Below are 27127 nucleotides of genomic sequence, written 5' to 3' on the forward strand. Positions count from 1 at the left end.
GGTTTAACGCAGGACAGCCTACAGGGACCCCGTGGGACGGAGGGAAGTGGGTTAGAGCACCACTGGTGTACCAGCTCCAGGGACCCACCTGAACGCAGGATGCTGGGCTCTGTCACCTTTTTGCCATTCACATAGGTGTCAGCGCCTTCACAGGGCTCCAGGGTCACTATCACTGCAGAGACAGTGGGAGGGGGAGAGGAGGAGTGAAGGTAAGGTGGAAGCAGAGGGATAAATCCTGCACCTCCCACTCTGCTGCTCCTGCAGCCCCAGAAGGCGAGAGCTGCCCCAGTCGGCACCCCAGGTATGGAGTGGGGCACACTGGGGTACCCACCAGCAGCACCCACACCCTGGGTAACCAACAGGGCTCGGCCAACCTCATGTTAATCAGAGCGGTCCCGAGGACTAAAAGCAGCTGAAGACTGAACATGAGAGGAGATCAGAGCCTCCAGCATGCATCCCCAGCCTCCCCAGGCTCATCTCCCAAAACCCTTTCACCCCCAGATCCCTGCTGGTTTGCGGGGTGGGCTCGGCTCCGCATCTTGGGTGGGGGAGTCATCTACAGTCTGCTCTTCCATCCTGCCCCGACCTCCCCAGCCTGCCTCACCATGGCAGCTTCCACGTGCCTTGCTCAAGCTTCCCTCCCAGCTAGGTGAGGGCCATGGCTCCCTCTGGAAGCACAGAGAAGCCACAGCCATGCAGGAGAGCCCCACTAGTCCAAGGAGGGCAGAACTCCCAGCCGGGGGTAGGTCCTGGGGACTGGGGTCCCTGGGGAGGTGGAGCCACTCCGGACAAGGAATACCTTCACCGCCGGTTTTGGTGTCGCTGCGGAAAAGGCAGTGCTCTTCCTTAATGAAGTGCCCACTGAGAACGATGTCCTGTCTCTTCTCTGCATCTTCCCGGCCAACCCTGCCAGGGGGAAACCCAGCTTGATCCTCCCTCAAAGCAGCCCTTCCCTGGGCCTCCCCTCCCCGAATCATCCATCGAGCTGACGGGAGCAGCCCTTGGTGCACAGCAGCACCACCATCCCTAATGAGATTGCCAGGCACGTACACTTTTCCCACATGGCCACGACACTTTGGGGATGCCCCAGAACGGTGTCCAGCCTGGAGACAGCTATCACCCTACTGCCCACCGAGGCAAGTCAGGCACTAGGCTCCCACCACTCCATGGGACCTGGCCCTCACCTTGTTATCCCATCCTTAATGTAGTAGAGAAGACACTCGGACATGAGCGGGTCCTCATTCAGGTTGACCAAGTGTGGCGTCTGGGAGAGACAAACAAGGAGTTACCCTGGTATGGCTCATCTACTGAGGGGTGCTCCCAAGGGAGCTGGGAACCCAGCAACACTTCGGGCTGGCCCCTGCACAGGCTCTCCTGCTCTCCATAGCTCTAGGACAACATGCCTAGGCAGGTACTTTTCAAGGGGACTGCAGAGAATGGGATGAGGATGACCTGCCTCCACATGCCCCCTTGCTTTCCTCCTCAAAGGTCTGAGCCCTGGGCGCCCTTCCCCTGGCTGCCTTTGAAAATTTGTGTTGCAAACAAGCCCAGCAGGGAGCTGAACACTTCCTACGAGGAGTCCTTGATATGGCTTAGTGTCTCCTGGGGCTGGACCTTGCTTACCCGTGCTGCATGCCCATGGGCCCTGGCCTCACCATAGCCCCCAGCTCCGCCGCCGGCAGTGTAGCTGAGGCAGAGCCATGTCCTGTGCGGCAGCCGGTTTAGGGTAAGGGAACTAAAAGTGCCCGTTTTCTTCCACTGATGGTACAAGGACAGATGAAGCACCCAAAAGAGCAGTTCCCAAACTAGAGGTTCAATGAAAAGTAGTGGAGACCTGAAGCCACACCTGCAGGCTGAATTTGACTCCCTGGTCCTAACAGTCCCCTCCCATCACTTTCTTTCCCTGGGTCACAAACCACTTTGTTCTTGACAGGAGGGAAGCTTCTCTCCGGGGCACAGAACTCTCTGCCTGCAGCTAGCTTAGTTCACCCCACTGCAAACTGCTGTGATTGCACCTTCAGGCAACAGGTCAAGTCCCAGGAGCATCAGTAAGTGAAGTTCTGAGTTTCCCAGAAATAAGAATAGAGACCGTAAGAAATGTCTTGCCAGCCTGCTAACACCCAGCAAGCAGAAGTTTCCCCCTCACAACAGTGCTACAAGCCCTGACTGATAGGAGAGACTCACTCCAAATAGTGCAGGAGAGCTGGAGGTCAAGGGAAATGCAGGCTCTCCTCCTCCATGGTGGCTGGCAGGAGTAAGCTGGCTATAACATTTAACCTCTGGCCTCTCTGGGCAGACATGTAGTCGTGGGCTCTGAGACTCCTTCAGTTTACAGTTTTTCTCCAGATTTGCAAGGCTGGCTAGTAGAAGGCATATGCTCTACCTTCCACTAAGCTCCTCGGAGAGGTAACCACCCCAGTGATGGCACACGGCAGGACAACAAAGTCCTGCCCTGCTTTGCCCTTAACAAAACAGAGTTTTGCACACTGTCGACACTAACTTTCCTTGCCAGCCACTGGAGAAGTCAGAAGAGTTTCCACCCACCAGACAGCTGAAGAGCAAGGAGGAACTAAGACCACCACAGCAATACCCCACCTCCAAGACCAACCTGCTTCGGGGAATAAACCCCCACACTTTCTACACAAAGGTCTGGGGTCCTAACAGGCAGCAGCTGAGACAAGAATGAGAAACAAAGACAGAAGTATATAAATTTGTTCCAAGGCATGCAATGGGAAGGTCCCAAAGCCTTCAGCACTGAGTGCCACCACCCCAGCTGGGACACACATATCTACTAAGACATTTGGCCAAGCCAACGAGCATCAGCTCTCAGAGCATCCCTCAGTGCAGCGGGAAAGCAAAGCGAGCATGCCCTGGTCCTACCAGCTTCTGCCTGCACCTTAGGAGCCTGTGCTGCTCTGCAGGTTTTGCAGGCTTGGGACCGTAAACTGGTATCACCACCACAACAGTTACACAGATGAGTAAGGGGGCATAACGTCCTGTAACTGGTGCTTGGCAGGGTTCACGGGTGCACAAACTCTTTGGGGCATGGCTGGTATTTGCTAAGAAAATACTTTCCAGGATACTACAAGTAATAAAGAGTATGGAATATTTCCACACCCACATTTCTCAGTGAGGACTTGCCAATTTCAGTGGCAGCAATTTCAAATACCCCGAAGTATGGATTTTTAAAAGCTGACACTGAAGTCCAACACAGCGATCAAAAGCGAAGCCCCACCTGAATGGGGACAGCATCCAGGCAACGAGGGCTGGATGTTTAGCCATGAGTTTCCACCAATGTTCGTACCCAGCAGGGTCAACACCTACTTCCCCTGCGGGTTTCAGAGCCAAGAAAAGGCCGGTGAAATACTGGGGGCTGGCCAGCAGTGACAGGGCGGGTTGAAAGGGAGCTGTGGGGGTATAAACCAGCCCTTGTTTGCCGGAAAGAAGAAAGTAAGATGATCCTACCTTTTTAGGAGAGAAAACACCCAAGGTGCCTCCGTCCTCTCTCATGGCCACCCCCATTTCAGCCAGCAACGCTTCCCTGAAGCAGCAAGGGAAAGAGCCTGTCAAAGCCCCATGAGCCCCTGGAGCCAGCACTAGACAAGCCCAGGACAGGACCTGAGCCCGTGGGTTTGACCCACAGATCATAGCCATAGGGCTTGCTTCAGCTCTCTCTGTGCCTCAAGAGGGTTGCTCAGAGCAGACCATGACCATGCAGGCTAACGTGGTAGGCACAAGGGTGACCGGGGGGCAGCCAGGTTACAGCTGGACAGTCGAGATTGCCTGGCTGCTCCTAGGAGCTGAATTGCTGTAGGCAAAGTGCAGAGGAGTGAAGATGCCTGGGGAACCCCAGCCCACCCCACCTCACCCCATCCCATCCCACCCACCTCTCCATCCGGATTGCTTCCGTTCTTCGCAGCTTCTCCTCCCATGTCTCATTCAGCTCTGCAATGATCTTCTCAGTTTCCTGGCAAGCACGGGGTTAGCAGGGGGTTAGGGCATCCTACAGGCAGCACACCTGCTCGCTCTGCCAAGCTCTGCCGAGCAGACCGCGGCAGGACACTGGTCCTAGTTCCAGCCTGGTTTAAACAAGCCATGACTGCATTTCACCCACAACTTTCCATCATCCCCATCTTTGAAGAGCGAGGCACGAAAACCAGCCTCCCCATCCCCTCGCTGCCAGTCCGCTCCTGCACTATGCTGAGCTGGGAGCACCCGTCTCAAGCCAGGAGCACTTGTCCCACAGGGCAAAGGCGGCAGTCACCCTGCAGGGAGGATGGCAGCACCACATGGACCCTGCTGTGCCAAACCCTCTGCCATCAGCAGTCCAGAACACTGGGCGCCTCTGGGTCTGTCCACTCTGCAAGAGTGCACCTGGGCATCACTTCCCATAAGCATCACCCCTAATGGGCTTCCAGAAAACACCAAGCCCCCTCCACAAGCCTCAGTGCAAGAGCGTTGAGCTCAGCCCTCCATCCTGCCTCTTACCTTGAGCCTTTCGATTGCCTCTTCACTGCCTGGAGCAAACATGATGCGCTCGTGGAGGCTGGCGACAGAGGCAGCACGGCTGGACAAGGCTGACAAGGAGGAAGAGGGGCTGATCCCGGCGATGGCATTGGTCACTGTGGAGAGATTGTCATGGCGGTGACTCAGCTCAGCCCTTCTAGCATCATTATTGTTCTCAAAGTCGGACACATCTACGGGTGGGGAAGGAGGGACGGGCCAGGGAAAGGCACATGGACAGGAAGAGAAAGAGAAAGAGAAAGATAGAGACAAGAAAAGCTGTTGGGGGGAAAAAAAAGAGTGGCTGGGTGTGTTGAGAAGAAAGCCAGGAATTACATGGAAAAGGCACAGGCAACTGCACAGCAGCACAAGCAGCAGCAGGGCAAGGGCACACACATCCCTCCCCCAGCCCAGGCAGCCCCCAGGAGCATGGGGCTGTCTTGGGAAGCAGCTGCTGGAACAGCCCTGGAGGTCTCCCGGGCTCCTGGGGCTGCTTTTTTGCAACACCACACCCTGCAGCCATCAGGTCTGGGATCAAACATTCTCCCCAAGAGCGTGCCGCTGCCCCTGTCATCCTCCCCCACTGACACAGCCCAGGTGGTTTTCCCTGCCCGGCTGCCCCAGACTGCTGGATCTGGGGGCAGGGAATGAGAAGGGAAGGGGAGGAGAAGCAGTGGCCCTCCACCCTACAAGGGGGTCAAGGGAAGGGAGCAAAAGGAGCTGTGGGATCCCCTTGCTGGCAGAGCCCAAGCCCCTGGCCCGCTGATGCAGGGCCTTGGTGGGGCAACCAGAGAGAGTGCGAAGTGAAGGCAGGGTGGCAGCATGCCTATGACAGGCAGCGGCACTTGTCCACCAGCACCCCACACATCGGCTGCCACGGGACCCCACGACAAAGGGACCCAGGTATCAGAGATGCTCCTCCAGCCCTGAGAAGTTGCAGGGGCTCAGCACGCTGAGCCGGAGGCAGGCAGGGCACAGGTTAGCAGGTGCAGCGTTAGTCACCCATCTCCACCAGCCCACATCTGGGAAAGCTGAGCCAGGAAGGGACCAGCCAGGTCCCCGTCTCCTCCATGGGCTCACCATAGCCTGGCTGCACTGCCTGGCCCAGGGCACGAGGGGCAACAGCGCTTATCCACAGGCAAAAACCTCCTAACCATCACCACAGACCCCTCCACTGGGAGAGCACCGTGCCAGTCCACCCAAGCGCCGTGCCAGGCTCCAGTCCCAACGAGCCCCAGCGCCAGCAGAGGAAGCAGCAGCAGCAGCAGCAGCAACGGAAAACATCATGACAGCATGGATCCCCCGTGGGGATGAAGCCCCCTGCACAGCAGTGGGGAGGACACTGGTCCCTCCAAGCGCTATCCTGAGCCCAGGCACTAACCATGACTCCACCACCATCTCCTTTGCCAGCTCCCCAGGGACAGCCAGCCTGTGGGCAAGTGCCTCTCCATCAGCTACAGGAGCCCTTCCCCATGCTGCACAGGTGCCCCTGGGCGCAGCCTACACCTCCCAAAAGCCATGAAGCAACAGAGAGTACCAGTGATGGGGAATACACACATTTGGATCCTCCTGCAGCAGGATGGGCTAAGAGAAAGAGAGAGAGGGCAGGGAGCGGGGGTAAGACAGAGAGAACAGAACAAGAGTGGGTTCATCTCAGCAGGATATCTGACACCACACAGAGAGGCTACGGACAGGCGCAGCCCCGGGAACATCTTCCTGGCACCTCTGCCGGGCACAGGATGCTGAAAACAGGAGGTGGAGGGTGAGAAGGGGAGATCTGCTGTGTGTAAAGCAGCTCCTCCTGCTTGCAGAAGTGGGCTGGGGGTTACGAACACACATGCAGGGGCTCGCTGGAGGTGTCCCGGCCACACTTCAGCAGTGTGATGCTGCCATGGGCTGGCAGAGCAGGATGCAGGGCAGCTGTGGGGATGCAGCCCTGCAGGCAGGGGGGACTCCAGCCTGCCTCTGCCTGGAACCACTGCCAGAGCACACCGGGTGGTACCTACTGTCAATGATGTCCCCGAGGCCCTGGGCGTAGAGAAGGTCACGCAGGCGTGCCACCTCGTCTTTCAGCTCCCGGATCAGCTTGTTGTTGGGGTCCTCATTAATGACGGCGTTGCAGCGGATCTGCTTGGCACGGTCCGCGTACCTAGGGAAGGGCAAAGCCCTGAGTACTGGTGGAGGGGTCAAAGCCCCAGCTACTGGGCAAGCAGGAGTGACACTGAGCCCCTTTAGCAAGTGATGATTTGGAGGATCTCGGCACCGGGACAACCCTTCAGACTCTTGTCTGAGGTTTCAGGGTCTGCTCACAGCACCCCCCCAGCCCGGGATACCACAGAGGTGAGGAGAGCATGTGGCAGTGCTTAGGTTTCAGAGACCCCCCCTGCCCTTGCCTGCTGTGGGGGACAGGTGCACTTCTTCCTACCTGAGGGTGCTGAGGGTCTCATCATAGTTGATGTCAGCAGGACTCAGAGCAGCGACCATGGCTGTCCTGGAGTTTCCCCCTGTACCGAGAGATACACCTGCATCAGGGAGATGCTGGTCCCCATGCCAGCCATCACCCTCCGCTCGGCAGCCATGCCCGCCACCAAACCCGTACCTCCCACCCACATCCTCACCCAGGTTCTCCCGCAGCAGCCAGGTCAGCACTGAGTCCCGGTAGGGGATGAAATCTGTCTTCTTCTTCTTTTTGTTCTGGGGGATGGAGAGTGGAGGGAAGAGCTGTCAGGCTCCCTGTTCTTTTCAAAGGGAAGGTGACAGCTGGTCCCCAGTCACGGGGACTCAGAGGATGGCTCTGCCCAGCAACTGCAACCTTGGGCAGCTCTGCTTAGCTCCACAAGTCCTGCCTGTGAAATGTCCTGCCTGGACCAAGGATGGTGTTTAATGCCAGGTACTGAAAGCCACCAGGTGAGGAGGGTGAGAAGGATGCTGAGGGCTCTGCCAGCCCCCAGGAGAAGCATGGCTTGGGTCTGGGCAGAGCCTCAACCCCAAACCACTCTGGAACCCACTCCCACCCAACTCTGCTAAAAAACAACCCCCACTTCTGCAGCCTGACCAGGGCACCTACCTTGTTCGGCCCCGAATCCTGCAAAGAAAGCAGAAAGGTTGTTTAAGTGAGCTGCTCCCCTCCTCAGCACGCACCACAGCTGCCCATCCACAGAGAGCGGCAGGCACACCCCATGGAGATGGCAGCCTCACCAGGCCAGCTCATCCCAGCCCCAGAGACTGCTTGGGATGGGTCTGCCCATCCCTCAGAGCCAGGATGCTCCATCCCTCAGAGTTGAGCCCATTCCCCTGTGGTGCCACTGCTTGTCTGCACTCTAGCTACCTACCATTTCAGCCAGGGCAGAGATGACTTTCCCCAATGTGGTCAAGGACTTGTTGATGTTTGCTCCTTCCTGGTGGAAAGAGGAAAAACCCGGATGCTCAGGCCCCATTTCATAGCAGCACTGAAGCCCAGTACACCAGGAGGATGAGGAATTCCCAGTATGGGGCGAGCACAGAGCAGCTGGTCTTACTGGGTAACCAGCATCTTCCAGCCGGGACTCATGGACCCCAGTGGAACTGGCACTGGGCGGCTTTCAAACAAAACCCAGTCAAGGATTTTGGCAGCGTATTGGGCAAGGAACCAGGCAAGGAAAAATGGGGACAAGGGGGCAGGACGTGGTGTCCCCACCGGCAGAAGGGGACCTCACGCCAGCTCTCACCTTTAGTCTTGTGCCCTTCGCACCAGTGGAGTCGGCTCGCTCACTCCCTGCCAGGTCCACCAAGCTGATCTTGCTGACCTGCAGGCAGAGACGAGGCTGTCAGCCCTGGCAGGCACAGCAAGCCAGGCCCCAGCGCGCAGCCAAGGATGGATGGAGCAAAGACTTGTTGCAAGGTGACACCACTCTGAGGGCAGAGGTGGGCTCTGCGGGGTCACCCCAGCCAGGATTCGGCCAGCAGCAGAGCTAACAACCTTGCAGGCAGGGCTGGAGGGCACCAGCTGCCAAATACCCCATTCAGGGGCCGGTACTTCAAGGGGACCGTGAGCTTAGTGTGTGCCTGGGACTCATCTCCATCCCGTTTCCACCCTCCATCAGGCCACACCATCTCATCCCAAGTGCTGTTGATAGCACACCAAGCCCTTGATGAGTCCGTGTGGGTTCCTCTGAGTCCGCCAGGCTCTGCTCTCACCTTCTCAGTGGTGATGTCCGTCTCAGCGTCATGCCGCTTCTGTGTGAAGATAATGTTGAACACAGCATGGGAGCGGCTGCTGGTCTCATTCATGTTGGTGGCAGCCACCGTGCTGTGGGAAAAGGACAGAGAGATATGACACTCTGCAGGGGACACTGGAGTGGCTGGTGATGGGGCCAGGGCTCATTTCAGGACAGGGTACATGATAGGAAGGTGATTCTGGAGGACAGAAGAGGACTCTGGAAGAAGATGTGCAGAAGTCCAGTTTTTTTCCTGCTGGCTCCAGGGCATTTTGAGAAAAGAAAGGAAGTAACATGAAAATAAGTGGTGGGTACTCAGCGCTTGGATAGGAGGGGACTTCCACCTCCACACCAGCCAGACTGCCAAAGCAAGGAAGTTAATAAGCAGGACCTTCTGGACACATCTGCAGACTACGAATCCTGGCCATGTCCTGCTTCCCCAACTCACCGGGCCTTGTTCCCAGAGTCCATGAGGTCCTGGATGTCATTGTAAGAGGTCACAGCCAGCTTGGAAAGGTCCTCAACATACGGGCCCATAAGGGGATGCTCCCTCACCCGCAGGTTCCCCTTGTTCTTGGGGTTCAGGAGGTCCCTCACGCGCTCACAGTATATCTCCATGTAGCTCACCTACAGCAGAGGGCACAGGCAGGGCTAGTGGCCAGCAGGACACGGATGCTCAGCACACAGACAGAATCAGGCCACACCCACCCACATCACACCCAGGAATGGGACCCCCCAAAGAGGGGTCTGCACACCAGCATGGCTTGCAGAGGTGGGTGGGAGGCTGGAACCGGGCTAGGCGAGCAATAGGGTGCCTACCTCCACAGAGTAGGACATGTTGTCGTTTGTCGTGTCATTGATGCGGGAGAAGAGGTCTTCGCACAGCTGCGGAGAGAAGAGCCAGGCTGCTCAGCCCTCCATCAGAAGAATACTTCTGCCTGGGGTGCCCAAGCCACAGGGATTTCTACCTTCTCACCCCAAAAAACAGAGCTTCTGTGTGCTGGGACAGTTCCTGGGGAGCTGGCAGAACCGTCCCTACTGATACGGTGGGCTCAGCATCCCCAGAACCCCCATGGCACTCTGCTGGAACATCTTGCGGCAGCTCAGCAAGCACAGCCGCCAGCAGCTCAGCACTCGGACTGCTGCTGCTCACAAACACCAGCCTCACGGGGCCAAACCGTAATTCATACGGCCTCAGAGGAGTCTGGTGTGACACTCACTGTCCCCCAACCCTCTGGCAGAGCCAGCCTGGCTCACTGCCACGGCAGGACTGCAGTAGACCTTGCCAAAGCCTGGCCCAACTCCTGCCCTGCTCCCCTCTTCACTTCCTTTGGGCACCCCGCTGGGACCAGGGTAACAGGCAGCTTTTCACCAAGCAGTACCTGTGGGATGATTCCTTGCTGGTCTTTCTCCTGCTTCCCCATCATGGTGTAGGACTTTCCAGCACCTGTCTGCCCGTAGGCGAAGATGCAGACGTTGTAGCCTTCAAAGGCGTGTTGCAACATCTCCTCACCAATGTCACGGTACACTTGCTTCTGAGATGCATAGTTGATGTCTGCGGGCTGCAGAGAGGAGGGGGGCAAGAAGAAATTTGGCAAGGGGCTCCTCCTGCCTCTCCCCAACCTAGCCCAGTGCTTCAGGCAGTCTCAGGCCTCCCACTGCTTACCGTGGTGTGGGACCAGTAGGAATAGTCAAAGCTGAAGCTTTTTGGTGTCTCTTTGGGCTGCTTCGGGTTCAGGATAGCTAGGGGCAAACAGAGGGGAACGTGAAGCCACCCAGCCACCCATGGTACCCCTGCCACCCGGATCCTGCTCACAAGGGAAGGGTGATGGGGTTCAGTCTGAAATGGTCCTGGAAAGTGGGACTGGGACCCTCCAGCTGTGCAGGTGGGACCAGAGCCCCCAGACCCCAACAGTCCCGGCAGAAGATGTGGGTGCCGTGGTTGGCAGAGCCTGCAGCAGCCCAGCGAGCAGGGCAGAGCCCTGCCCAAACACCCTGCTGGGCACAGTGTAGGGGAGACGGCTCCTTCCCTCGGGCTCCTTCCTGCTTCAGCATCTGCCCACAGCGCGTGGCACTAGGACCAGCACCGGAGGACCATACTCTTCCTTCATCCCACAGCTGGAGGGGCCGTGCGCAAAGCCACAACATCGGTGCTGTGGGGCAGGTGCAGCCACAGCCCCATCGAGGCTCCCCCCGGCCCCTCTGGCTCCTGCCACCCCTCCCCTGTGCTTTCTTTTAGGTACCCAGCCCCAACAGGCTGGTTAATGCCAGCGGAAACAAGAGCCTGCTTTTTCCCATCCCCTGATGAAAAGGACGTTGCCATGGAAACTGGAGACTGCATCACTTCTCTTCCTCACTCACTGCTTTCCCACCCCACCCCCTGCAAAGCGTTTATGATGGGTTTTTTTCTGAAACAACAGATGTGTCAGAGGAAACCCAAACCAGCAGGGTAGTCATGAGATCCAGCCATCAGTCACATTAGGCGACATTGAAATGACCTTGCAGGCCAGCACAGCACAGCTCCTGTGCCCACAGCCCACAGCCGCTCCCTGCCACTGCCAGGGACAAGGAGGCCACACGCCGCTGAGGCTGATGGAGCTCGCTCCACCACAGCCCCAACCTGCCCTGCCCCAGGGCTGCTGCTTGGCCAGCGCTCATGCCCCTTTGGGATTCAAGCTGGGACCTTCCCCAGCACCTCAGGCACGGCACGGTCCGCTCCCCGCAGGCTCAGATGCCCTGGTGAATGGTGTTACGGATACGGATGCTTTCTGCTCCGAATTCCTCCCCCGTTGCCGCAACAGATTCTCCCCCAGGAGAGATCCACCACTTCTGGCCTGAGACCGGTTCATTGCTGCCAGCAAAGGCAGCAAGGTGGGCAGGTGGAAGGTGGGAAGCTGGGTCAGGACCCAGTCTCGACCATGAAACCACAGTACAGTGCTGCTCGGATGCCCCTCACTGTGGGCAGGAGCCAAGCTCCAGCACCAAAGAGGGGCTGGGTGCTGGCTCCTTGCCTGCCTGCCCACTGTAGGCAGCGTGACTCAGATGCTCTGGATGCCTCCTGAATCCCAGGCAGACTAATTACCAGGAGAAAGGGCTGGGAAGTGACATCTCCATAGCAACTGCAAAAAGGGACTTGGAGGTCCCCACTGAGATCCAGACCAAAATGGCACCGAGCCTTCTCGTCAGTGTGGGCAGCCACAGGGGCTGCCCATCCCTGCCGGTGCCTGGTCGGTGTGTTGAGGGCATGTGAGTGGCTGTCGTAAAGCAAAGCAGGTGTGGAGGCCATGCAAGAAGCTAGGTGGAACACGTCCAATGGCTCCTGGGGTTCATCTGGCAGCTCTGCCATGCCACCTGGCTCCCCAAAGCTTGTGTCCAGTCCGTCTCCGCCCTGCAGAGGTGATCCTTGCTAGAGTGAACAGGAGCGTTACCCCAAAAAAAATGAGTCCAACACAGGCAAAAGCAGGAGTGGGCAGGATGGTGCTGCACAAGGCGGCTGTTCTGCATCCCAGTGCCAGCCCATGCTGGGCACGGGGCGGAGAAGCAGCCAGGGATGGCACCAAGCAGCTCTGGGCATCCCAGCTGCAGCTGCCCAGCTGCCCAGCTGCCCAGCAGGCCAGAGACTGGGACATGGGGGAGAAGGGAGCAAACTAAGAGCAGCAGGTCTCTCATCCTGAGCTGAAACACACTCCCCATGCCCCTTTTATTCCCATTTATTTACCCCCATGTGGCTGGATGCTCCTGACTTTTTTTTTTTCCTCTCCTGTGATCAGGCACCCCAGGGCTTTTGCAAAGCTGCTGCAAAAGATTCAAAAGATTCATGTTCTGCCAAAGGGGATTAAAAAAGGTGGGGTGGGGGGGGAAGGCAGAAATACAGACAAGAGGGGGAGGAGGAAAACGTCTGGAGATGACTCCTGTCTTCACCCTGAAGAGCCAGCAGCCTGGCAGAGTGCAGCAAGCAGGCAACCAAGCACTGAGCAGGATAAAACCCAGGACCCACAGGAGAGAATCTCTGTATTTTGAAGCTCGGGGAAGCATGGCTCTGGAAAGAGAATATTAATGGCCTTGCGGGATGAAATCTGGGGTCCCTTCCTCTCCATCTTGGTGGGAGCTGCCAGGAGAGGGGCCAGGGCTGTTGGTGCCCAGATCAGTCCCCACAGCCGCACAGAGCAGGGGACACCACGGGAACAAAGCAGCGGTGTCGGCAGGCAGGTGAGCAGCCACGGCTGCAGCAAGCCAAGGGGACGGCATTTGTAAGTTCAGGGGGAAAAGGATGGCAGAGGAGGGCTGACCCCTTCCTGCCCTGGTCCCCGGCCCCTGCTGCTCCCCACGGGGCTTAATGCATTAGCCAGAAGAACAACCTGCCCCACCTCAGTACGCGCAGGGGTCTCCGTAAATAATCCTGGGAAGGGTGAAACTTGTTCTCACCCCTCCAAACACATTTATTTTTGGCTTCTCTGCAAGGAGCTGGGGGGCTGAGACAGTCCCGCTCTGGGGGCCCAGGGGGAGCAGCCAGTACTACAAGCATCCTTCTGCCTCCCCCAGCCAGCAGCACAAGCAGGCACCAGAGTCCGTGTTGTCGTCCCCCCACCATCACCTCCCCCCAGCCAAGGGGATTAGCTGATGGTTTGTCTACTCATGGAGAAAAACCTCACTGTCAGCAAAGGGCTGGCTGGGACACTGCCCCTGCCTGCAGCCTGGCCAGCCCTCCCCAGCAAGGGCAGGGGGACGAGGGGCCTGGGGCAGCCCTGGGGTGGGGCTGCAGGCAGCGGGGCTGGGGGTGGCAGGATGGGCACAGCCAGATCACCCTGAGCAAACATGGCCACGGCAGAGGTGGGGGACGCCTGACGCTCTTGACCGGGCCTGGGGTGTGCCGGGTCCCCAGCACCCATCAGGGCCAGAAAGGACATCTCCCCTGCTGGCAGCCCGGCCCTGGGCACGCGTGCAGCTCCTGCTGGGCTAGAAAGGCTGCCCTGGCACAAGGGGACCAGCTCCGCACTGCAGGCAGGCAGGACATCCCTGCAGCAACCGGGCAGGAAGAGCCCCCCTCAGGACGCCAGAGACCAGCAGATGCTGCCCCACCGACCCCCACATTCCTGCTCCCCGTCCCATGGTGCGTGGGAGACCTGGCAGGGTCACAAAGCTGCCCTGCACCCCCGGGGTGCCCTCCTCCCCCTCCCGCTGGGGTTGTCATAGCAGCCCATCAGCGCACCCGCCACGGGGGTGGCTGGTGCTGGTGTTTCACCCACGGATGACAGTGACGCAGGAAGTCCCGGGCAGGCAGGGAGGGAGTTATTTTAGATGCTGTCCCATCTGGAGGTTTCCAGAGCCAAAGAGAAGGGATTCAGCCACCTTTCCCACCCCATACTTTCATCAGCCATTATTTAAAGAGGGACAAATTCCAGATGGGCTTCTGATGGGACAGGCAACCCCCAAGCCCCCCGGGCCACATCCCCCCTCCTCAAGCACACCATTCCTTCAGCAAACCCTGCTCCCACCCCTCCATGCTGCTGGTGCTGTGGCTCAAAGCCCCGCGGAAGCAGGGATGGGTCCCAGCGCACCGCGGTGTGCAGGAGCCGACCAGGCAGTGCCGTCAGGAGCCGCTCACTGCCTGGTGCACAGCTTCCACATCTGGGCAGGCGACCACAGGCTGGGCACCCTCAGCTCCACATCAATGCACCAGTGTTTTCAGGCTTTTCTGATTCCTCCCCATCACCTGCCAAGGGATGCTGCCCCACTCAGCACCACTGACGCCCAAGGGCTCAGTGCCATGTAGATCTCACTGCTGCCATTTTAACAGCAGGACTGTATTTCGCTGTGGGAAAGGTGACGTCCCACCCCAGATTCCCTCCTCCAAACAACACCAAGTGCTGTCGGCAACCACACCAAAGGTCCTGGCAGCTCAGCACTTGCTGCTGTGGCCAGATCATGCGCGCTCCTCCCCAGGCAGCACCCAAAGCCCTCCCGAGCCCCTCTTCCCCTGACGCCAGCACTTACTGGTGGTGCTTCCCGACATCTGGATAATGCATTTAGATTCCCGGCTCATCTCCCGGGAGTTGAAGGGCCGGACGCGCACCGCCACCTTCACAGATGCTCCCGCCATTGCACCAGCTGGAGGTGGGTCCTGCTAGCAGGGAGCAGCAGCTGTCCTGCAGGGAGGGAAGAAAAGAGGGGGTTAGGAAAGCTTGCATCCCAATCCCCATCTCACAGATGTGCCAGCAAAATGAACAGAAATCGTGTGCAATGAAACCTCCCGGGAACGCTAGTTTGTCTCTGTGCGGAAGATGACATTTTGCTTCATCCCTTGATCTGCCCACATTTTGCCTCTTCCCCCTTCCCCTTGTATCTCAGGTCAGGAATCCCTGCTCAGTCCTAGGGGACATCCCTGCCCTTACCCCAGGGCAGCATCCATCACCCTCCATCACCCTGTGGCATTATTCAGTGGGCGCCCACAGCAGAGGACAGGGCACATAGGGACTGTCAGCATCAGTGTGACCCCCAGGGAGTGTTTTTTCCATCCCAGGGTGCCAACGGTGCTGAGCAGGTGGCCTCTCGCCTGCAAGCAAGTCCACAACCCCCTGCCCATCACCCAAGCCTCCTGCCTCTGCCCCGGCCCCCGAAGAGCAGGGACTGGCTGGTCAGCAGGACTGGGTGGAGGCAGGGGAGGAAAATGATGGCATTACATTCATGTCGAGAAAGGAGGCGGCTGTTGAACACAACCACTGGTATTTGCCTCTCATTCAGCTCCCAGCACAAGCAGATGTGCGGCGTCAGCAGGAGCAGCACCAGCCAGCAAGCCAGTGGCAATCGCACTCAGCTGAAGCTTCCAATTCACGATCATTTTTCCACTCCTTTTGCTAATAAATCACAAACCTCACAAGACGAAACAAATTGCTTTCTAACATCTCCCACAGCAGCCTCTCATCCCAGCACTGGCGCGCAGGCTCTCTACAGCTTGTCCCACCCTCCCCAAGTCCCAGTTAAGCCTACCTGGCATTGGCCAGAAAATGACGCTGGGGTCCCTCCCTTGACCGCTGGGTCGTTCAGGATCAGCCCTGACAAAAACCATTCCTGCCTTCTAACATCCATCCCCGCTTCTGCGCATCCCCTGCTCCCTGGCTCCTCATGCTGAGCCGACCAGTGGAAGAGGAGCTCAGCACCCCGCAGCACAGGCAGGCACTGGCTCCTCTGGCATCCGTGCCTACAGGACTCCTGCAAGGGTGTCTGCAAACGCCCTAGGGCTTTCTGAGCCTGGTCTTTGCCAGTGGGATGCTCACTCTAGGAAGCAGATCAATGGCACAGCTCCGGTTATGTGGACCACGACCCAAAGGAAGTGGAGCTGAATTTGTGGAAAAGGAGGCAGAGGGGAGGGGGGGAAGAAGAGAAAAAGAAATCCACAGAAAGTGTCCCAAAAGAAGGAGATGGCTTTAAAACTAACTGAGGTTTGACAGTTCCAGTTTTCATTTCCAAAGGGGGTGGGAGGAAAACCAACGTACGCTCTGCCCAAAGGCAGGTATATTCATGGTGCAATGGAAACATTTGCAGCCAGAAAGCATTACAAGCTCAGCTCTGTCTTTTAAAAATGCTTTGCCTGTTTTAAAATTGAGTCTGCATCCCTGACAGCAGGAGGAGGACAAATCTTCTCCTCTTAAGTGTTCCCAAACCCTCCCTCCCTCTCACTGCCCTGCTGGGGTGGCTCCAGAGCTCCCACTGTCCTCAGCCAGCAATTGCACCCTTAAATCCCAACAGCTCCAGAGTTCAAGCATTTCAGACTCAGGCTTTCTTGAGCGTGGATTATTTTAAGCGGGTTCAAGCATTTTAGACTCAGGCTTTCTTGAGCGTGGATTATTTTAAGCGGGCTTTTAACACCACCGTTGGGTCCCTCAGCCAGAGAGCAGGCTGCCACGTACCAACGGCCCTCTGCGTGCCCCGCTCATCTGCTTTCTCATATGGAAGAGAAAGGAAAAATCAAACATGACTCCACGCCAAAGGGGAATGAAAAAGTTGGGTTTTCTCAACCAACATACCCAACGGGATACATTCCTGGGTGGAAGGGCTGCGTTCACATGAGGCCATCGGCTCAAGCTGCTGCACCCTGTGGCACTACTGGTGCTTAGGGACGATGGATCTGTTGCTGGGCTAAACCCCACACAGCACCCAACACCTGCCCGTGTCAAACATTTCCCTCTCCTCCTCCACAGCCAGGACAGCTTTCTTCCCCCCACTGAGCAGTCTCTCCAGCTCCCAGGCGGGTCAGGTCCCGAGGCTCCTGCCTTGTGGCATAGCCCTCAGCAAGAGCCACTGGTGCTGGAACGGCCACCCCACCAGCCACCCCACCAGCCCTGGGACTGACAGCTGCCTGCCATGGGCAGCTTCAGACCCTGCCCCTCATTCCCTCCCACCCTCATGCCGTTCCCATCACAGCCCCCTCTAGCCCTGTCACTTCACCTCCCACGTAGAATCTCCAGTTTCTCTTTTGTCCCACTTTTCTGAGTGCCTCACCTTACTGCATGCCCCCCATTGGGGGCTGCTTGCCTTCCTCCCTCTGCCAGGAAGGCCCACTCAGCCCCACGCCAGTACCCCTGCCAGCTCACCCTCACTGGCCATGAGAAGCCCCCTCCTTGCCAGCAGGACCCTTCCTCTCTCCCTGCCACCCCAGTGCACTCCCAGCAAGCCACCTGGCTCGCCTAGCCCCGCGGCACGGACCCCGCGGCACGGGTATCCCGCTCCCTACCCGTATGCCATGCCGCAGAGCCGCAAGCTCGGCTCCATTTTCTGTCTCCATCCATTTCCCTCAGCTTCCTCAGCCAGCGACACGCCACTTCCCCCCCCCCCCCGCTCCTCTGCAGCTCCCTTAGCCCCATCTCTGCCACCGCAGCACCAGGACCCCTCAGGGAGCACTGGCAGACCCCACCCAGCTTCTTCCCGAGTCTCCTCTCCTTCTCCCAACTCTTATTTCCCCCGGCTCAGCCACAGTGAGGAATTCAGCCTGCAGCGCGCCTAACACGGCAGCACCACCGGGCAGCACCGGCACCGCCGGGCACAGGTGCCCAGCACCCTGCAGAGGGAGGGGACACCCTGCAGCGGGCAGGCTGCGGGCAGGCAGGGCAGGGGTCGGCAGCCTCCCCCAGGGCAAGCAGCTCGAGCCCAGCCAGCTCGCCCTGCCCGGGGACGGCCAGCTGCGGCCCGCTTAATCCGCCATCGCGAGAAATTCAATAAGCTGCTATCAGCCTTTCGCTGGGAGCGGGCCAGCCCAGCGCCCTGCTCCCTCCCCACCTCCTCCCAGGGCCACCCCACGCACACAGGAGACAGCAGAGGAGGATAGCACAGTCCCCAGGGCCATGGCGCTGGGGGGCATGTACGGATCTGCCCCCCACCCCGCAGGGCATCACTTCCCCCTCTCCTGCGCAGCCTGCTGCACGCTGCCCATCCCTACTGACACACCCGCCAGCCCTCGGTGACGAGCGAAAAGCCTAGAGAGCCACGATTAACTGGATCAGCTAAGATTAATTGGGCAGAGATGAGCTAACAAGAGCTCTCTTAAGTCCAAAGGCTACCAACAGGGAGCCCTTCTGCCACCGCTAAGAGGTGACCAGTGGGATGGGAGCATTGTCCCCGAGTGCCACCCGCAGCAAACACTTCCCCTAAGGATGCTGCGGGGCGCGCAGCAGCTGGTCCCCTGGGTGCTGCCCGACACTGGGGCCTGAGTGATGCGAACACGGGTCAGCACGGCCAGGATGGCCCATCCCCTGCGACCAGCACAGGGCAGGGGCTGCCTCGCCAGGGCTGCGGGCAGCACTGGCAGACGAAGAGCTGCCTGTGTCCGGGGAAATCCAAGGTGAAATTCTCTTTTTGTCTGCATGCGTGCCCACGTCACCTTGGCGGCGAGGGTGGACGCCCCATCTGGCTGCGCCTCCTAAGCCACGGTGTTCTCAGCCACCGACAGGCTTTGTTTTAATGAGCCCTTCCTCTGCGCCCCTCGCTGGGGCCCACCAGGTCCACCTGGAACCGCAGGACCCTGCCCCTCGCTCTGGGGACAATGAGGACAGTGGGAGACTGTGGGGGCAGCCGGCCCAGATGACAGTGCATCATCGGCACCTGTCCGCTGAGCCCAGCGGCTGCTCCCCACTCACCTCCCGCCCCACACGGGACAAGGGGCCATGACGGTGCATTTTTCCCTGGAGCAGCACCCGTGGGGGGGGAAGCAGCCCAGGGGACAGCCCAGGGCAGCAGCAGGTGCCCTGCAATGCCCAGCTGAAATCCAGGCCCCCGCTTCCCCAGTACCGTCATGACCACCTTGCCCTGTGCCTCCTTGCCTCCCACCCACCCCAACAGGGGACACGGCTTCAGGGCTGCGTCTGCAGCTCCCTGAGAATTTCGACGCAGATTAAATTTGCAGGTGGCAAATTTAAGGCCGTAGGTGAAGGGTTTTGCTTACCACCAGCCAGCTGCCTATCCCTGCTGCAAAGGCAAGTCACCTCACACGCCGTCACCTGCTCTCTACATCCTCCCTCTCTTCCACACGCTAAAGCCTGCAGCAGGGAAAAGCTGCACGGAAAAGGCAGCGACTTTCTGTGGATCACCAGCATGACTGGGCACGGAGACGGGTGGACAGCCAGGGGGGCAGGAAACACCAGGTTCTGACATCCCCAAGGGTTTGGGAGCTCTGGCCACACACAGGGAGGCAGCAGGGTGGTGGCAGCATCTGTGCCAGCGCCAGCTGTCACCTCCCAGACAAAATGGAGGTCAACAACAGCCTGCGGGGATGGCAGAGCCCACCACACCCCTAGCCATACCCCAGCGGAGGGTGGTGGGGGGGTGTCTGCTACACCCCCACTCATCCCCATGCCACTGAGGCCACCTGCCAAGGGGATGCTCTGGGCACTGGGGCATGGAAGGACGGCCACGGCGTGGCAAGGGGAGATGCTTGGCTGGTTCCTTGTCCACACGGAACCCTGCAGCCAAGGCATGGGACCGGAGCAGGCAGGAGACCCCGGCGCACAGGGGGTCTGCTGGGTCTGGGGGGAAGGGATGCTGCCCCAAGGGGGAGGAGGAGGAGGAGGAGGAGGCAGGCAGCGGCAGCAGAGGAAGACAATGTGGCAGGTGCAGGGCTGCTCGCTGGGAGCCAGGGCGGCCAAGCGCAGGGCTCTGCACCAACCCCTCCTCCAGCCAGCAGCCATCAGCGCTGGCCTGCAGTGACATGGCGGCCCTCGCCCAGCTGCCCCAAGCGCAGCGGCAGCGGCACCGACTCGTCCTTGTGAAGCAAGCAAGGGCCTCGGCGTCGCAGCACTTGCCAGCCCCCACCCTGCAGCCGGAGACCCTCCCCCCGGGGCACCCACTGCTCCTTGCTGCGCTGCCGTTGACTCGGAGGCGTAATAACGATGCCACGAGAGAGCTTAGCGTCATGGCCCGCGCCACCTGCCCCGCAGGCGGGAGGGGGGGCGGCTCGGGGGTGGAAACGGGCACGTGTGCCCCCTCCCGCGGGCGACGGGGCCGCCACCCTCCCCCTCCCCACCGCAGGATGGTGCCGAGGCCGCAAAGGCGTCGCCCCGTTCCCGGGAGGGGCCCCCGCGGCGGGATCCTTCTGGAAGTCGAGGAGGCACCCGCCGGGCGCCGCGCTGGGGACCCACGGGCAGCCCCCACCCGGTCCCCCTCCCCCGCACCTCGGGGGCCCCGCAAAATGGCCGCCGGCCGCAGCCCCTCGCCCTGCCGGGCCCCCGGGAGGGCGCGTCCCGGTTCCCCCCCGCCACGCCTCGCCCCCGCCATCCCGGGCAGCCCCGAGAGCCCCGCTGTGACGGAGCCCGCGGACCGCGCCCGTACTGCCGCAGCCGCGCCCGGGCGTGCCGGGGCTGCCCCGTCCCGCACGGTGCCGCCCGCCCCTACCTGTGCCCGTGCCCGCGCTCGTGCCCGGTTCGGCGGGGGGCAGCGCTCAGCCGTGCGCGGGGGACGCCGGCATGGGGCCGAGCCGCGCGTGCGGTGCGGTGCGGTGCGGCGCGGCGCGGTGCGGTGCCGATGCCGATGCCGATGCCGATGCCGGTGCCGGTGCCGGTGCGGGTGGCGGCAGACCCGCCCCTGCGGTCCCCGCCCGCGCCGCCCCACGCTCTGGTTGGCCGCCGCCGCCGGGGGGAAGTGGGGGGGGGGACCGGGAGGGCACGAGCCCGGGATGGAGCGGTGACGTCAGCGCATCCCCCCCACCCCCGGTCCGCGCTGCGGAACCGCCGCAAGGGCGCGGGGAGGGGCACGGGGCCCAGTGTCGCCCGGCAACCGTCGCCTGGCAACCGTCGCCCAGCAACCGCACCCCCACGTCTCCGGCGCCCCCCGGCGCGGTACCCTGGGAAGAGCTGCCCCCTCCAGGGCTCCCCGCTGGCCCCAGCCCCCTCTCTCCGGCCCCGGCCCCCGGCCCCCGCCGCCCCCCAGCCCCCGCCGGCCCGCCCCCACCTCTGGTGCAGGGCTGATTCACCCCTCGGGGCCGATGAGCCCCGTGCTCTGCAGCCCCAGGGCCCAGGGCGGCACGGCCAGCTCCTGGTCCATCTGCGCCAAGGAATTTAGAGCCAGCGCAGAAAGAAGATTAGGGCTTTGTCGCCAGCTGTTTCCAGCAGCGCATCCTCCCTTGCACCACTACACCAACTGCGAGGCCTCACATCTCCTCCCTGCCCCAGACTTTCCCCAAACCTCCCTGGGGCGCAGGCTGTGGAGAGGTCTTCATCCACCCACTGGCCACAGCGGTGGTGGGTCTCCAGCAAGTCTTTCCTGCCTGTGTTTTAGGGACTGAGCGTTTCAAAGACCCTGCAAGCATCCAGCATCAATCCTGGCAGCGGCAAGTGTCCTCAGCAGGAGGAACACATGGTTGGGGCACGGGATGAGGGGCTGGCTGGCTCAGGACACCACGACTTTTTGTCTTCACTTTGGTAGATGATAACCTGGCAGCAGTCTCCAGGATAACTGGTTTCCATCATCCATGTGGTGATAGCCACACTGGCTCCCACTCAGAGGTGGCTGCCATCTGGCTGCCCAGGCAGAAGTGCGTTCACCTGGCACCGTTGCCAGCACCACACATCTGTCCCCAAACACCTTCAGCACCAGTTGCTGGTGCCAAGCCTTCCCACCCCACCCCATAGCTGTCACCCTCAGCCCAAAGCTTTGCTCACTCAGTGGCCCCTCCAGCCAGGGACCATCTCCTGGCCCTGCCAGGAGATGGAAGCAGGCAGCTCATTTGTGTTTCAGAGTATGGATGGCAGAGAACATGCCAGAGGAAGGGCATGATATGATGGACCATGGGTACACATGGCAGGTGACAAGCACAGCATACTGAGCGAGCACACGTGGTCAGTGGCATCATCATCAGGCTGTAATGCCTGCAGAGCACAACTCGCTGCAGCAGGGACTGTGGCCATGTCCCACCCCAAGGCTCTGCCCTTGTGCAAACCATCCCACTGGCCAGCCTCCTCCAGGAGCTGTCACTTAGCCAGGCGCCCTTTGGCAAGGCAGGTCTTTGGTCAGGGAAAGTCCTTTGTACTGCTGGAGGACTCGTGACTGTGGCAGCTGTGCTGGGACAGCTCTGGCACAACCATCCCATGGCACAGGACCTGTGTGCTCAGGAGCAGGGATCCCACCTGCTGAGATAGTGCTGGGAACAATCAGCCACAGTGTCCTGGGGCCCATGGGGACAGAGTCTGCGTGAGTCCTTGCCAGTCCCAGAGGCTGGAGTGCCTGGGGAGCAAACCTCCAGCACTAGCAAGGGGAGACCCCCCCCCAAAATGAGGGGGCCGAGACAGCAGGGATGGCACTGGTGGCACATTAACCGGACAAGTAGGCGGCCAGGGGCAGAGTCCGGGCCTGTGGCGGGGAGCACTGAGCCTTGGGGTCAGGGTCCACAAGGACACTGGACACTGCTGGCGCAAGATGCACTGCACTGCTGTGCTGGGTGCCGCACAGGCAGCCTCCACTGCTGCTCTCCTCCAGGCTCGGCTCCTGGGAATGGCAAGGCGTGCCATGGCCACCAGCCTGCTCTGCGTCCCCCCGCCCCAGGTGCTGCTTCGGCCCCTGGCTGTGCCAGAGAGGCTGCTGCTTGGGCCAGGGCCCAGCAACGTGCCCCCCCGCATCCTGGCTGCAGGCAGCCAGCAGCTCCTGGGCCACATGCACCCCGAGGTGCTGCAGGTAAGCTGCCCCAGCCCAGCCTTCCTCTCCTCCCCTCCCCTGCCCCCCGCAAGGGACTGGGCCAGCTCTGCCAGAGTGAGGGGTACAATGGCAGTGCCGGCTGGTCCCCTGCTGCCACAGGTGATGGATGAGATCAAGGCGGGCATCCAGTATGCCTTCCAGACGCGGAACCGGCTGACCCTGGCCATCAGTGGCACTGGCCACTGTGCTATGGAGGCTGCCCTCCTCAACCTGCTGGACCGTGATGACACTGCACTGGTGGCTGTCAATGGCATCTGGGGACAACGTGCTGCCGACATTGCCAGGAGGCTGGGTATGCCAGGGACAGCTGGATGGTACTGGCAGGGCTCAGGGAACCAGGCTTGTAGACAGGATGCCAGGATGTGACCTCTGGGTCTCTGTCTCCCCATCCCAGTGGCAGTGACTGTAGAGGAATGAAGCTGGGTTAATTAGCATTGATAATATACAGCTGTGGGTTGGCTTGGGGGGCCACAGGTTGGCCGATGTAGATAAGGTGCAGCTGTGGCTGGTTCTGTTAAGTGGTTGAGAGCCAATGAAGAGAGCAGCCGAGGAAGAAACAAGAGAAGAGAGAGTGTGTCCTGGATGAGACAAAGGCAGCAGAACTGGTGTGAAGAGTGTGTTGGTAAAAGACCTTGTTGCAGCTTGATAGTTTGGAGAGTGCTGTGACAAGTGACCAGCAGCACATCTTCTGTAGCTGGAGAGCACTGCAGGTTTTTTCTGAGGTGATGTCCCTCCTTTTATGGTGGTTTATGGCTTTTCCACGGGGCAAATCCATGGGAGGCAAGACCCTGGCGGGCAGCCACACTCCTGGTTCATGCATGACCAATTTTCCTGCAGAGCAGGTAGCTGCCCAGTGGGAAGCCTAACCAAGCCTCACTCTCCCTCTGCTCAAATCCCTTCCAGGAGCCAACGTCCATGAGCTGCTGAAGCCCCCAGGCGAGTACTTCACTCTGTGGGACATTGAGGAAGTGAGTGTCAGCCGTGGTGCAGGGTGGTGGGCATGAGCTGGCAGCAAGGGTGGTCACCTTCCCCTCTGTTTCATGCAGGGCCTGGTGCAGCACAAGCCCTCGGTGCTCTTCATCACCCACGGCGAGTCTTCCACAGGGGTGCTGCAGCCACTGGAGGGGCTGGGCGAGCTTTGCCACCGGTCAGCGCATAGCAGGCACCCACAGGGTCTAGCGGCACCCCAAGGTTGCCATTGGGGATCGGGGCATGGGGGTTTACATGGCCCAGCCTCTTCTCTTGTCCTGTGATGCTGGAAGTGGCTCATATGAGACACACGGCCTCGGGAGGACCAGGATGCCAGGCCTGCAGGCAGAGGGGTGGTGAGAGGAGGTGGCAGGGACACCTGTCTGAGCTTTGTCCTCCCACAGCCATGGCTGCCTGCTGCTTGTGGATGCGGTGGCATCGCTCGGGGGAGCCCCCATCTTCATGGACCAGCAGGGTAAGAGCCACAGTGCCACCGCAGGCACTCCCAGGATGAGGGGGCTCACACCTGGGCCAGAGAGGGAGGGCAGTGGGATCAGTCCTACCACCTGCGTTTCAGGCTAGCAGCACTATAGACTGGTCCACCTGCTGTTCCCCTCGGGGACTGTCAGCAGTGCCAGAGTGTCCCCCCAAAGCAGGACAGACAAAAGCAGGACCTGCAGCGTGTGCCGCTCTGTGCTTCCCACCCAGCACTTGCAGCTGGACTGGGGAGGTTCAGCACGTGCCTGCTGGGAGCCCCCAGTCCCTAAGGAGCTGCCTCCCCTCTCAAGCAGAGGTTGACGTCCTGTACTCGGGGTCTCAGAAAGTCCTCAACGCCCCCCCTGGCAGTGCCCCCATCTCGTTCAGTGAGCGAGCCAGGTAAGGGCAGCCCTGCCCCACCCCGGGGGGAAAGGCAGGGGGGCTGAGGGAGGCTGTCACCCACCTGCTTTGCCAGCCTTCCGCTTCAGCCCAGCTCTGGAGAACGTGCCCAGCAGCAGCTCTGCGGGGTCAGAGCCTGGCCCATCCTTGGGCAGCGATGGGTACCAGAGCCAACCTCTGCACTTGCTTTGAGGGCCTAGTGTCGCTTTAGGAGGGTCCTCCCGCAGGACTGACACCCCACCCCACCCCCAGAGCTGGCGGGGTCAAGGTCCAGCTCCTCCCCATCACTCTGCTTTGCAGGGAGAAGATGCTGAGGAGGAAGACGAAGCCCCTGTCCTTCTATCTGGACATGAGCTTGTTGGCAAACTACTGGGGCTGCGATGGGGAGCTGCGAAGGTGAGGGCAGGCTGTCCGGGACAGATGGCTGCAGCCATCCTGGCCACAGCCTTCACCCTGCTCGGGGGCTGCCTGCCCTGCACGGCTCAGGCCCTGTCTCCCCATCACCCTGTCTAATGGTTGCAAAGCAGTCACGGGGGATTTGCATCCCCTCTGCGCTGGATGAAGAGGAGGGAGGATGCTGTGCCCTGGTTCCCCCCACTATGAGCTGGAGTACTGCTCTGCCATGGGCTGGGCTGAACCCACCTGGGTGCCCCTTGGGTTTTGCAGGTACCACCACACAGCACCGATCAACAGCTTCTTCAGCCTGCGGGAAGGCTTGGCCATGCTGGCAGAGCTGGTGAGCAGCGCCGCACAGATGGAGGGCAGCGGCAGTGCCAGTGGGGCTTGGGGGAATGGTGGGTGCCAGGAGATGCCCACCAGTGGCGGGGACCTTCTCGCTCCTCTCTGCCCGCAGGGTCTAGAGAACTCTTGGGAACGCCACCAGGCCAACTGCATCCAGCTGTGCCAGGGGCTGTGCGACCTGGGGCTTGAGCTCTTCGTGAAGGAGGAGGTGAGTGCTGGGTGAGCCCACCGTCACGGTGCAGGGGCAGTGTGAGGGCATGGCCCTACAAGGCTGGGCACCTTTTGGCGGTGGAGAAAAACAATATGCCTCCCCACCCCCAGTAATACTCTCTCCTGGCAGGCTGCGGGGCTCACCGGGAGACAGGGCCATGGCCAGGAGATGCAGATTTAACCCACTTTCTCTCTTCCGCAGAAGGCAAGGCTTCCCACTGTCACCACTGTCAGGGTGCCAGAGGGCTATGACTGGAAGGAGATCACAGCCTTTCTCATGGACAACTATTCCATTGAGATCGCTGGGGGCCTGGGGCCCTCGGTGGGCAAGGTGGGCTGCATCCTCCCCTCTCGCTGGCCACATCTGGGCACGGAACCCGGCTGCGGCCACATCCATCAGCAGCACACCCCACGATTAACGGGTGCTCTCTGGCTGCAAACAGCAAACACACAGCTGGATGCATCCCATCGCCTGCAGCAATACATAGCGGCTCCTAATCACACACAATTGCCGGGCATAATTGGATAACTGCACACATAATTAGCGGGGTGACATGTCTTTAGAGGAACTGCATGTTAAATAGGAGCAAGCAGGGAGTTGTGCACGCACTCATGCTGGGCTGCTTGCATGGCTGTTCCTCACGTGCCCCCCTGCTTCATGTGGGAGCCTGTGCTTTGCTGCCGGGCCACAGGGAAACAGCACCGGGGCATGGCCGCAAAGGTGGGTGCTGCAGGGAGACATTCACCCTTCTCCTCCCAGGTCCTGCGAATCGGCCTCATGGGCTGCAACTCGACCAGTGGCAATGTGGACCGTGTGCTGTGTGCCCTGAGAGACGCCCTCAGGCACTGCCGCCACAGCAGGCTGTGAGCACCCCCGCAAAGGGGTCTGGACAAGGAGGTGCAGCTCTCCCCCCATGCCTGGCTGCGAGCGGCTGGCAGGCAGAGGGGTTCCCCTGCCTCCCCAGGATGCTGGCAGAAAACACTGCAACACCCAGCAGCCCAAGACAGAGCGAGGAGAAGGTAGAAGAGCAGGGGACATGGAGGTGAGAGCTACAGCTCAGCAGATGCAGGACAGGGCTCAAAACCCCTTCTCCCGTGCAGGGTCACTCCTTACCCTGATGGCCTGGCCCCCAGTCACTCCCCTTGCCCTGGCCCCAGTGCATGGCAGCCTTACTGCAAGATGACACAAGGGCTGGATGCAGGGTCTGACCACAGGTCCCTTCCCTCCCACTGCCATCAACTTTGGCCATCCCTGCGCCAGAGCCCAGCAGCCCAGGACGCCAGCCACCCCCTCAAGATTAGGTACCCTGGAATGACACACCCAGCTCTACCAGGGGAGCAGACATGCACTTGTTTCCTGGTACCATCTTTCCTCAATAAAGCAACATGGCAGTGTGCTGCTCCATGGCTCCAAAGCTTGCCTTGCATCCCCCTGAGTTTCAAGACCCCCAGACGGG

The 27127-nt window shown here is 60.3% G+C and overlaps 2 protein-coding genes across 31 annotated transcripts in view; one reads left to right on the forward strand and one right to left on the reverse strand.

The window, feature by feature from the left end:
* The window catches only part of KIF1A (kinesin family member 1A), a 42608-nt gene extending 21393 nt beyond the window's left edge, over window positions 1–21215 (reverse strand). For 6 of the 29 annotated variants that reach the window (XM_040613517.1, XM_040613491.1, XM_040613494.1 and 3 more), the window contains exons 1-20: window positions 20580–20785; window positions 14694–14845; window positions 10366–10442; window positions 10082–10261; window positions 9519–9584; window positions 9148–9326; window positions 8680–8791; window positions 8211–8288; window positions 7836–7901; window positions 7571–7588; window positions 7122–7197; window positions 6929–7007; window positions 6510–6652; window positions 6061–6087; window positions 4489–4697; window positions 3888–3967; window positions 3466–3541; window positions 1185–1264; window positions 800–906; window positions 89–172 (exon numbers count right to left, since the gene is read on the reverse strand). In XM_040613517.1, coding sequence (XP_040469451.1) covers window positions 89–172; window positions 800–906; window positions 1185–1264; window positions 3466–3541; window positions 3888–3967; window positions 4489–4697; window positions 6061–6087; window positions 6510–6652; window positions 6929–7007; window positions 7122–7197; window positions 7571–7588; window positions 7836–7901; window positions 8211–8288; window positions 8680–8791; window positions 9148–9326; window positions 9519–9584; window positions 10082–10261; window positions 10366–10442; window positions 14694–14799 — 1843 coding nt within the window. In that variant the 5' untranslated portion in view covers window positions 14800–14845; window positions 20580–20785. Of the gene's footprint in view, window positions 1–88; window positions 173–799; window positions 907–1184; window positions 1265–3465; window positions 3542–3887; window positions 3968–4488; window positions 4698–6060; window positions 6088–6509; window positions 6653–6928; window positions 7008–7121; window positions 7198–7570; window positions 7589–7835; window positions 7902–8210; window positions 8289–8679; window positions 8792–9147; window positions 9327–9518; window positions 9585–10081; window positions 10262–10365; window positions 10443–14693; window positions 14846–20579; window positions 20786–21134 lie in introns of those variants that run through there. The other 23 variants (XM_040613506.1, XM_040613504.1, XM_040613503.1 and 20 more) reach the window with 10 other exon arrangements.
* Window positions 21216–22562: 1347 nt separating this feature from the next.
* AGXT (alanine--glyoxylate and serine--pyruvate aminotransferase) lies at window positions 22563–27073 on the forward strand. Of its 2 annotated transcripts, XM_040613768.1 has the most exons (11): window positions 22564–22853; window positions 22974–23166; window positions 23778–23842; window positions 23921–24021; window positions 24248–24318; window positions 24635–24719; window positions 25020–25115; window positions 25386–25455; window positions 25573–25668; window positions 25873–26001; window positions 26431–27073. In XM_040613768.1, exons 1-11 carry the CDS (start codon window positions 22599–22601, stop codon window positions 26536–26538), a joined length of 1269 nt encoding a protein of 422 aa, XP_040469702.1. In that variant the 5' UTR covers window positions 22564–22598; the 3' UTR covers window positions 26539–27073. The 2 variants fall into 2 exon arrangements, with proteins under 2 accessions (XP_040469703.1, XP_040469702.1); XM_040613769.1 differs by lacking the exon at window positions 24635–24719 and having other exon boundaries at window positions 22563–22853; window positions 23778–23810.
* Window positions 27074–27127: the final 54 nt, after the last annotated feature.

Source organism: Falco naumanni, chromosome 13 (assembly GCF_017639655.2).
Source record: "Falco naumanni isolate bFalNau1 chromosome 13, bFalNau1.pat, whole genome shotgun sequence".
NCBI classification, from domain to species: domain Eukaryota; kingdom Metazoa; phylum Chordata; class Aves; order Falconiformes; family Falconidae; genus Falco; species Falco naumanni.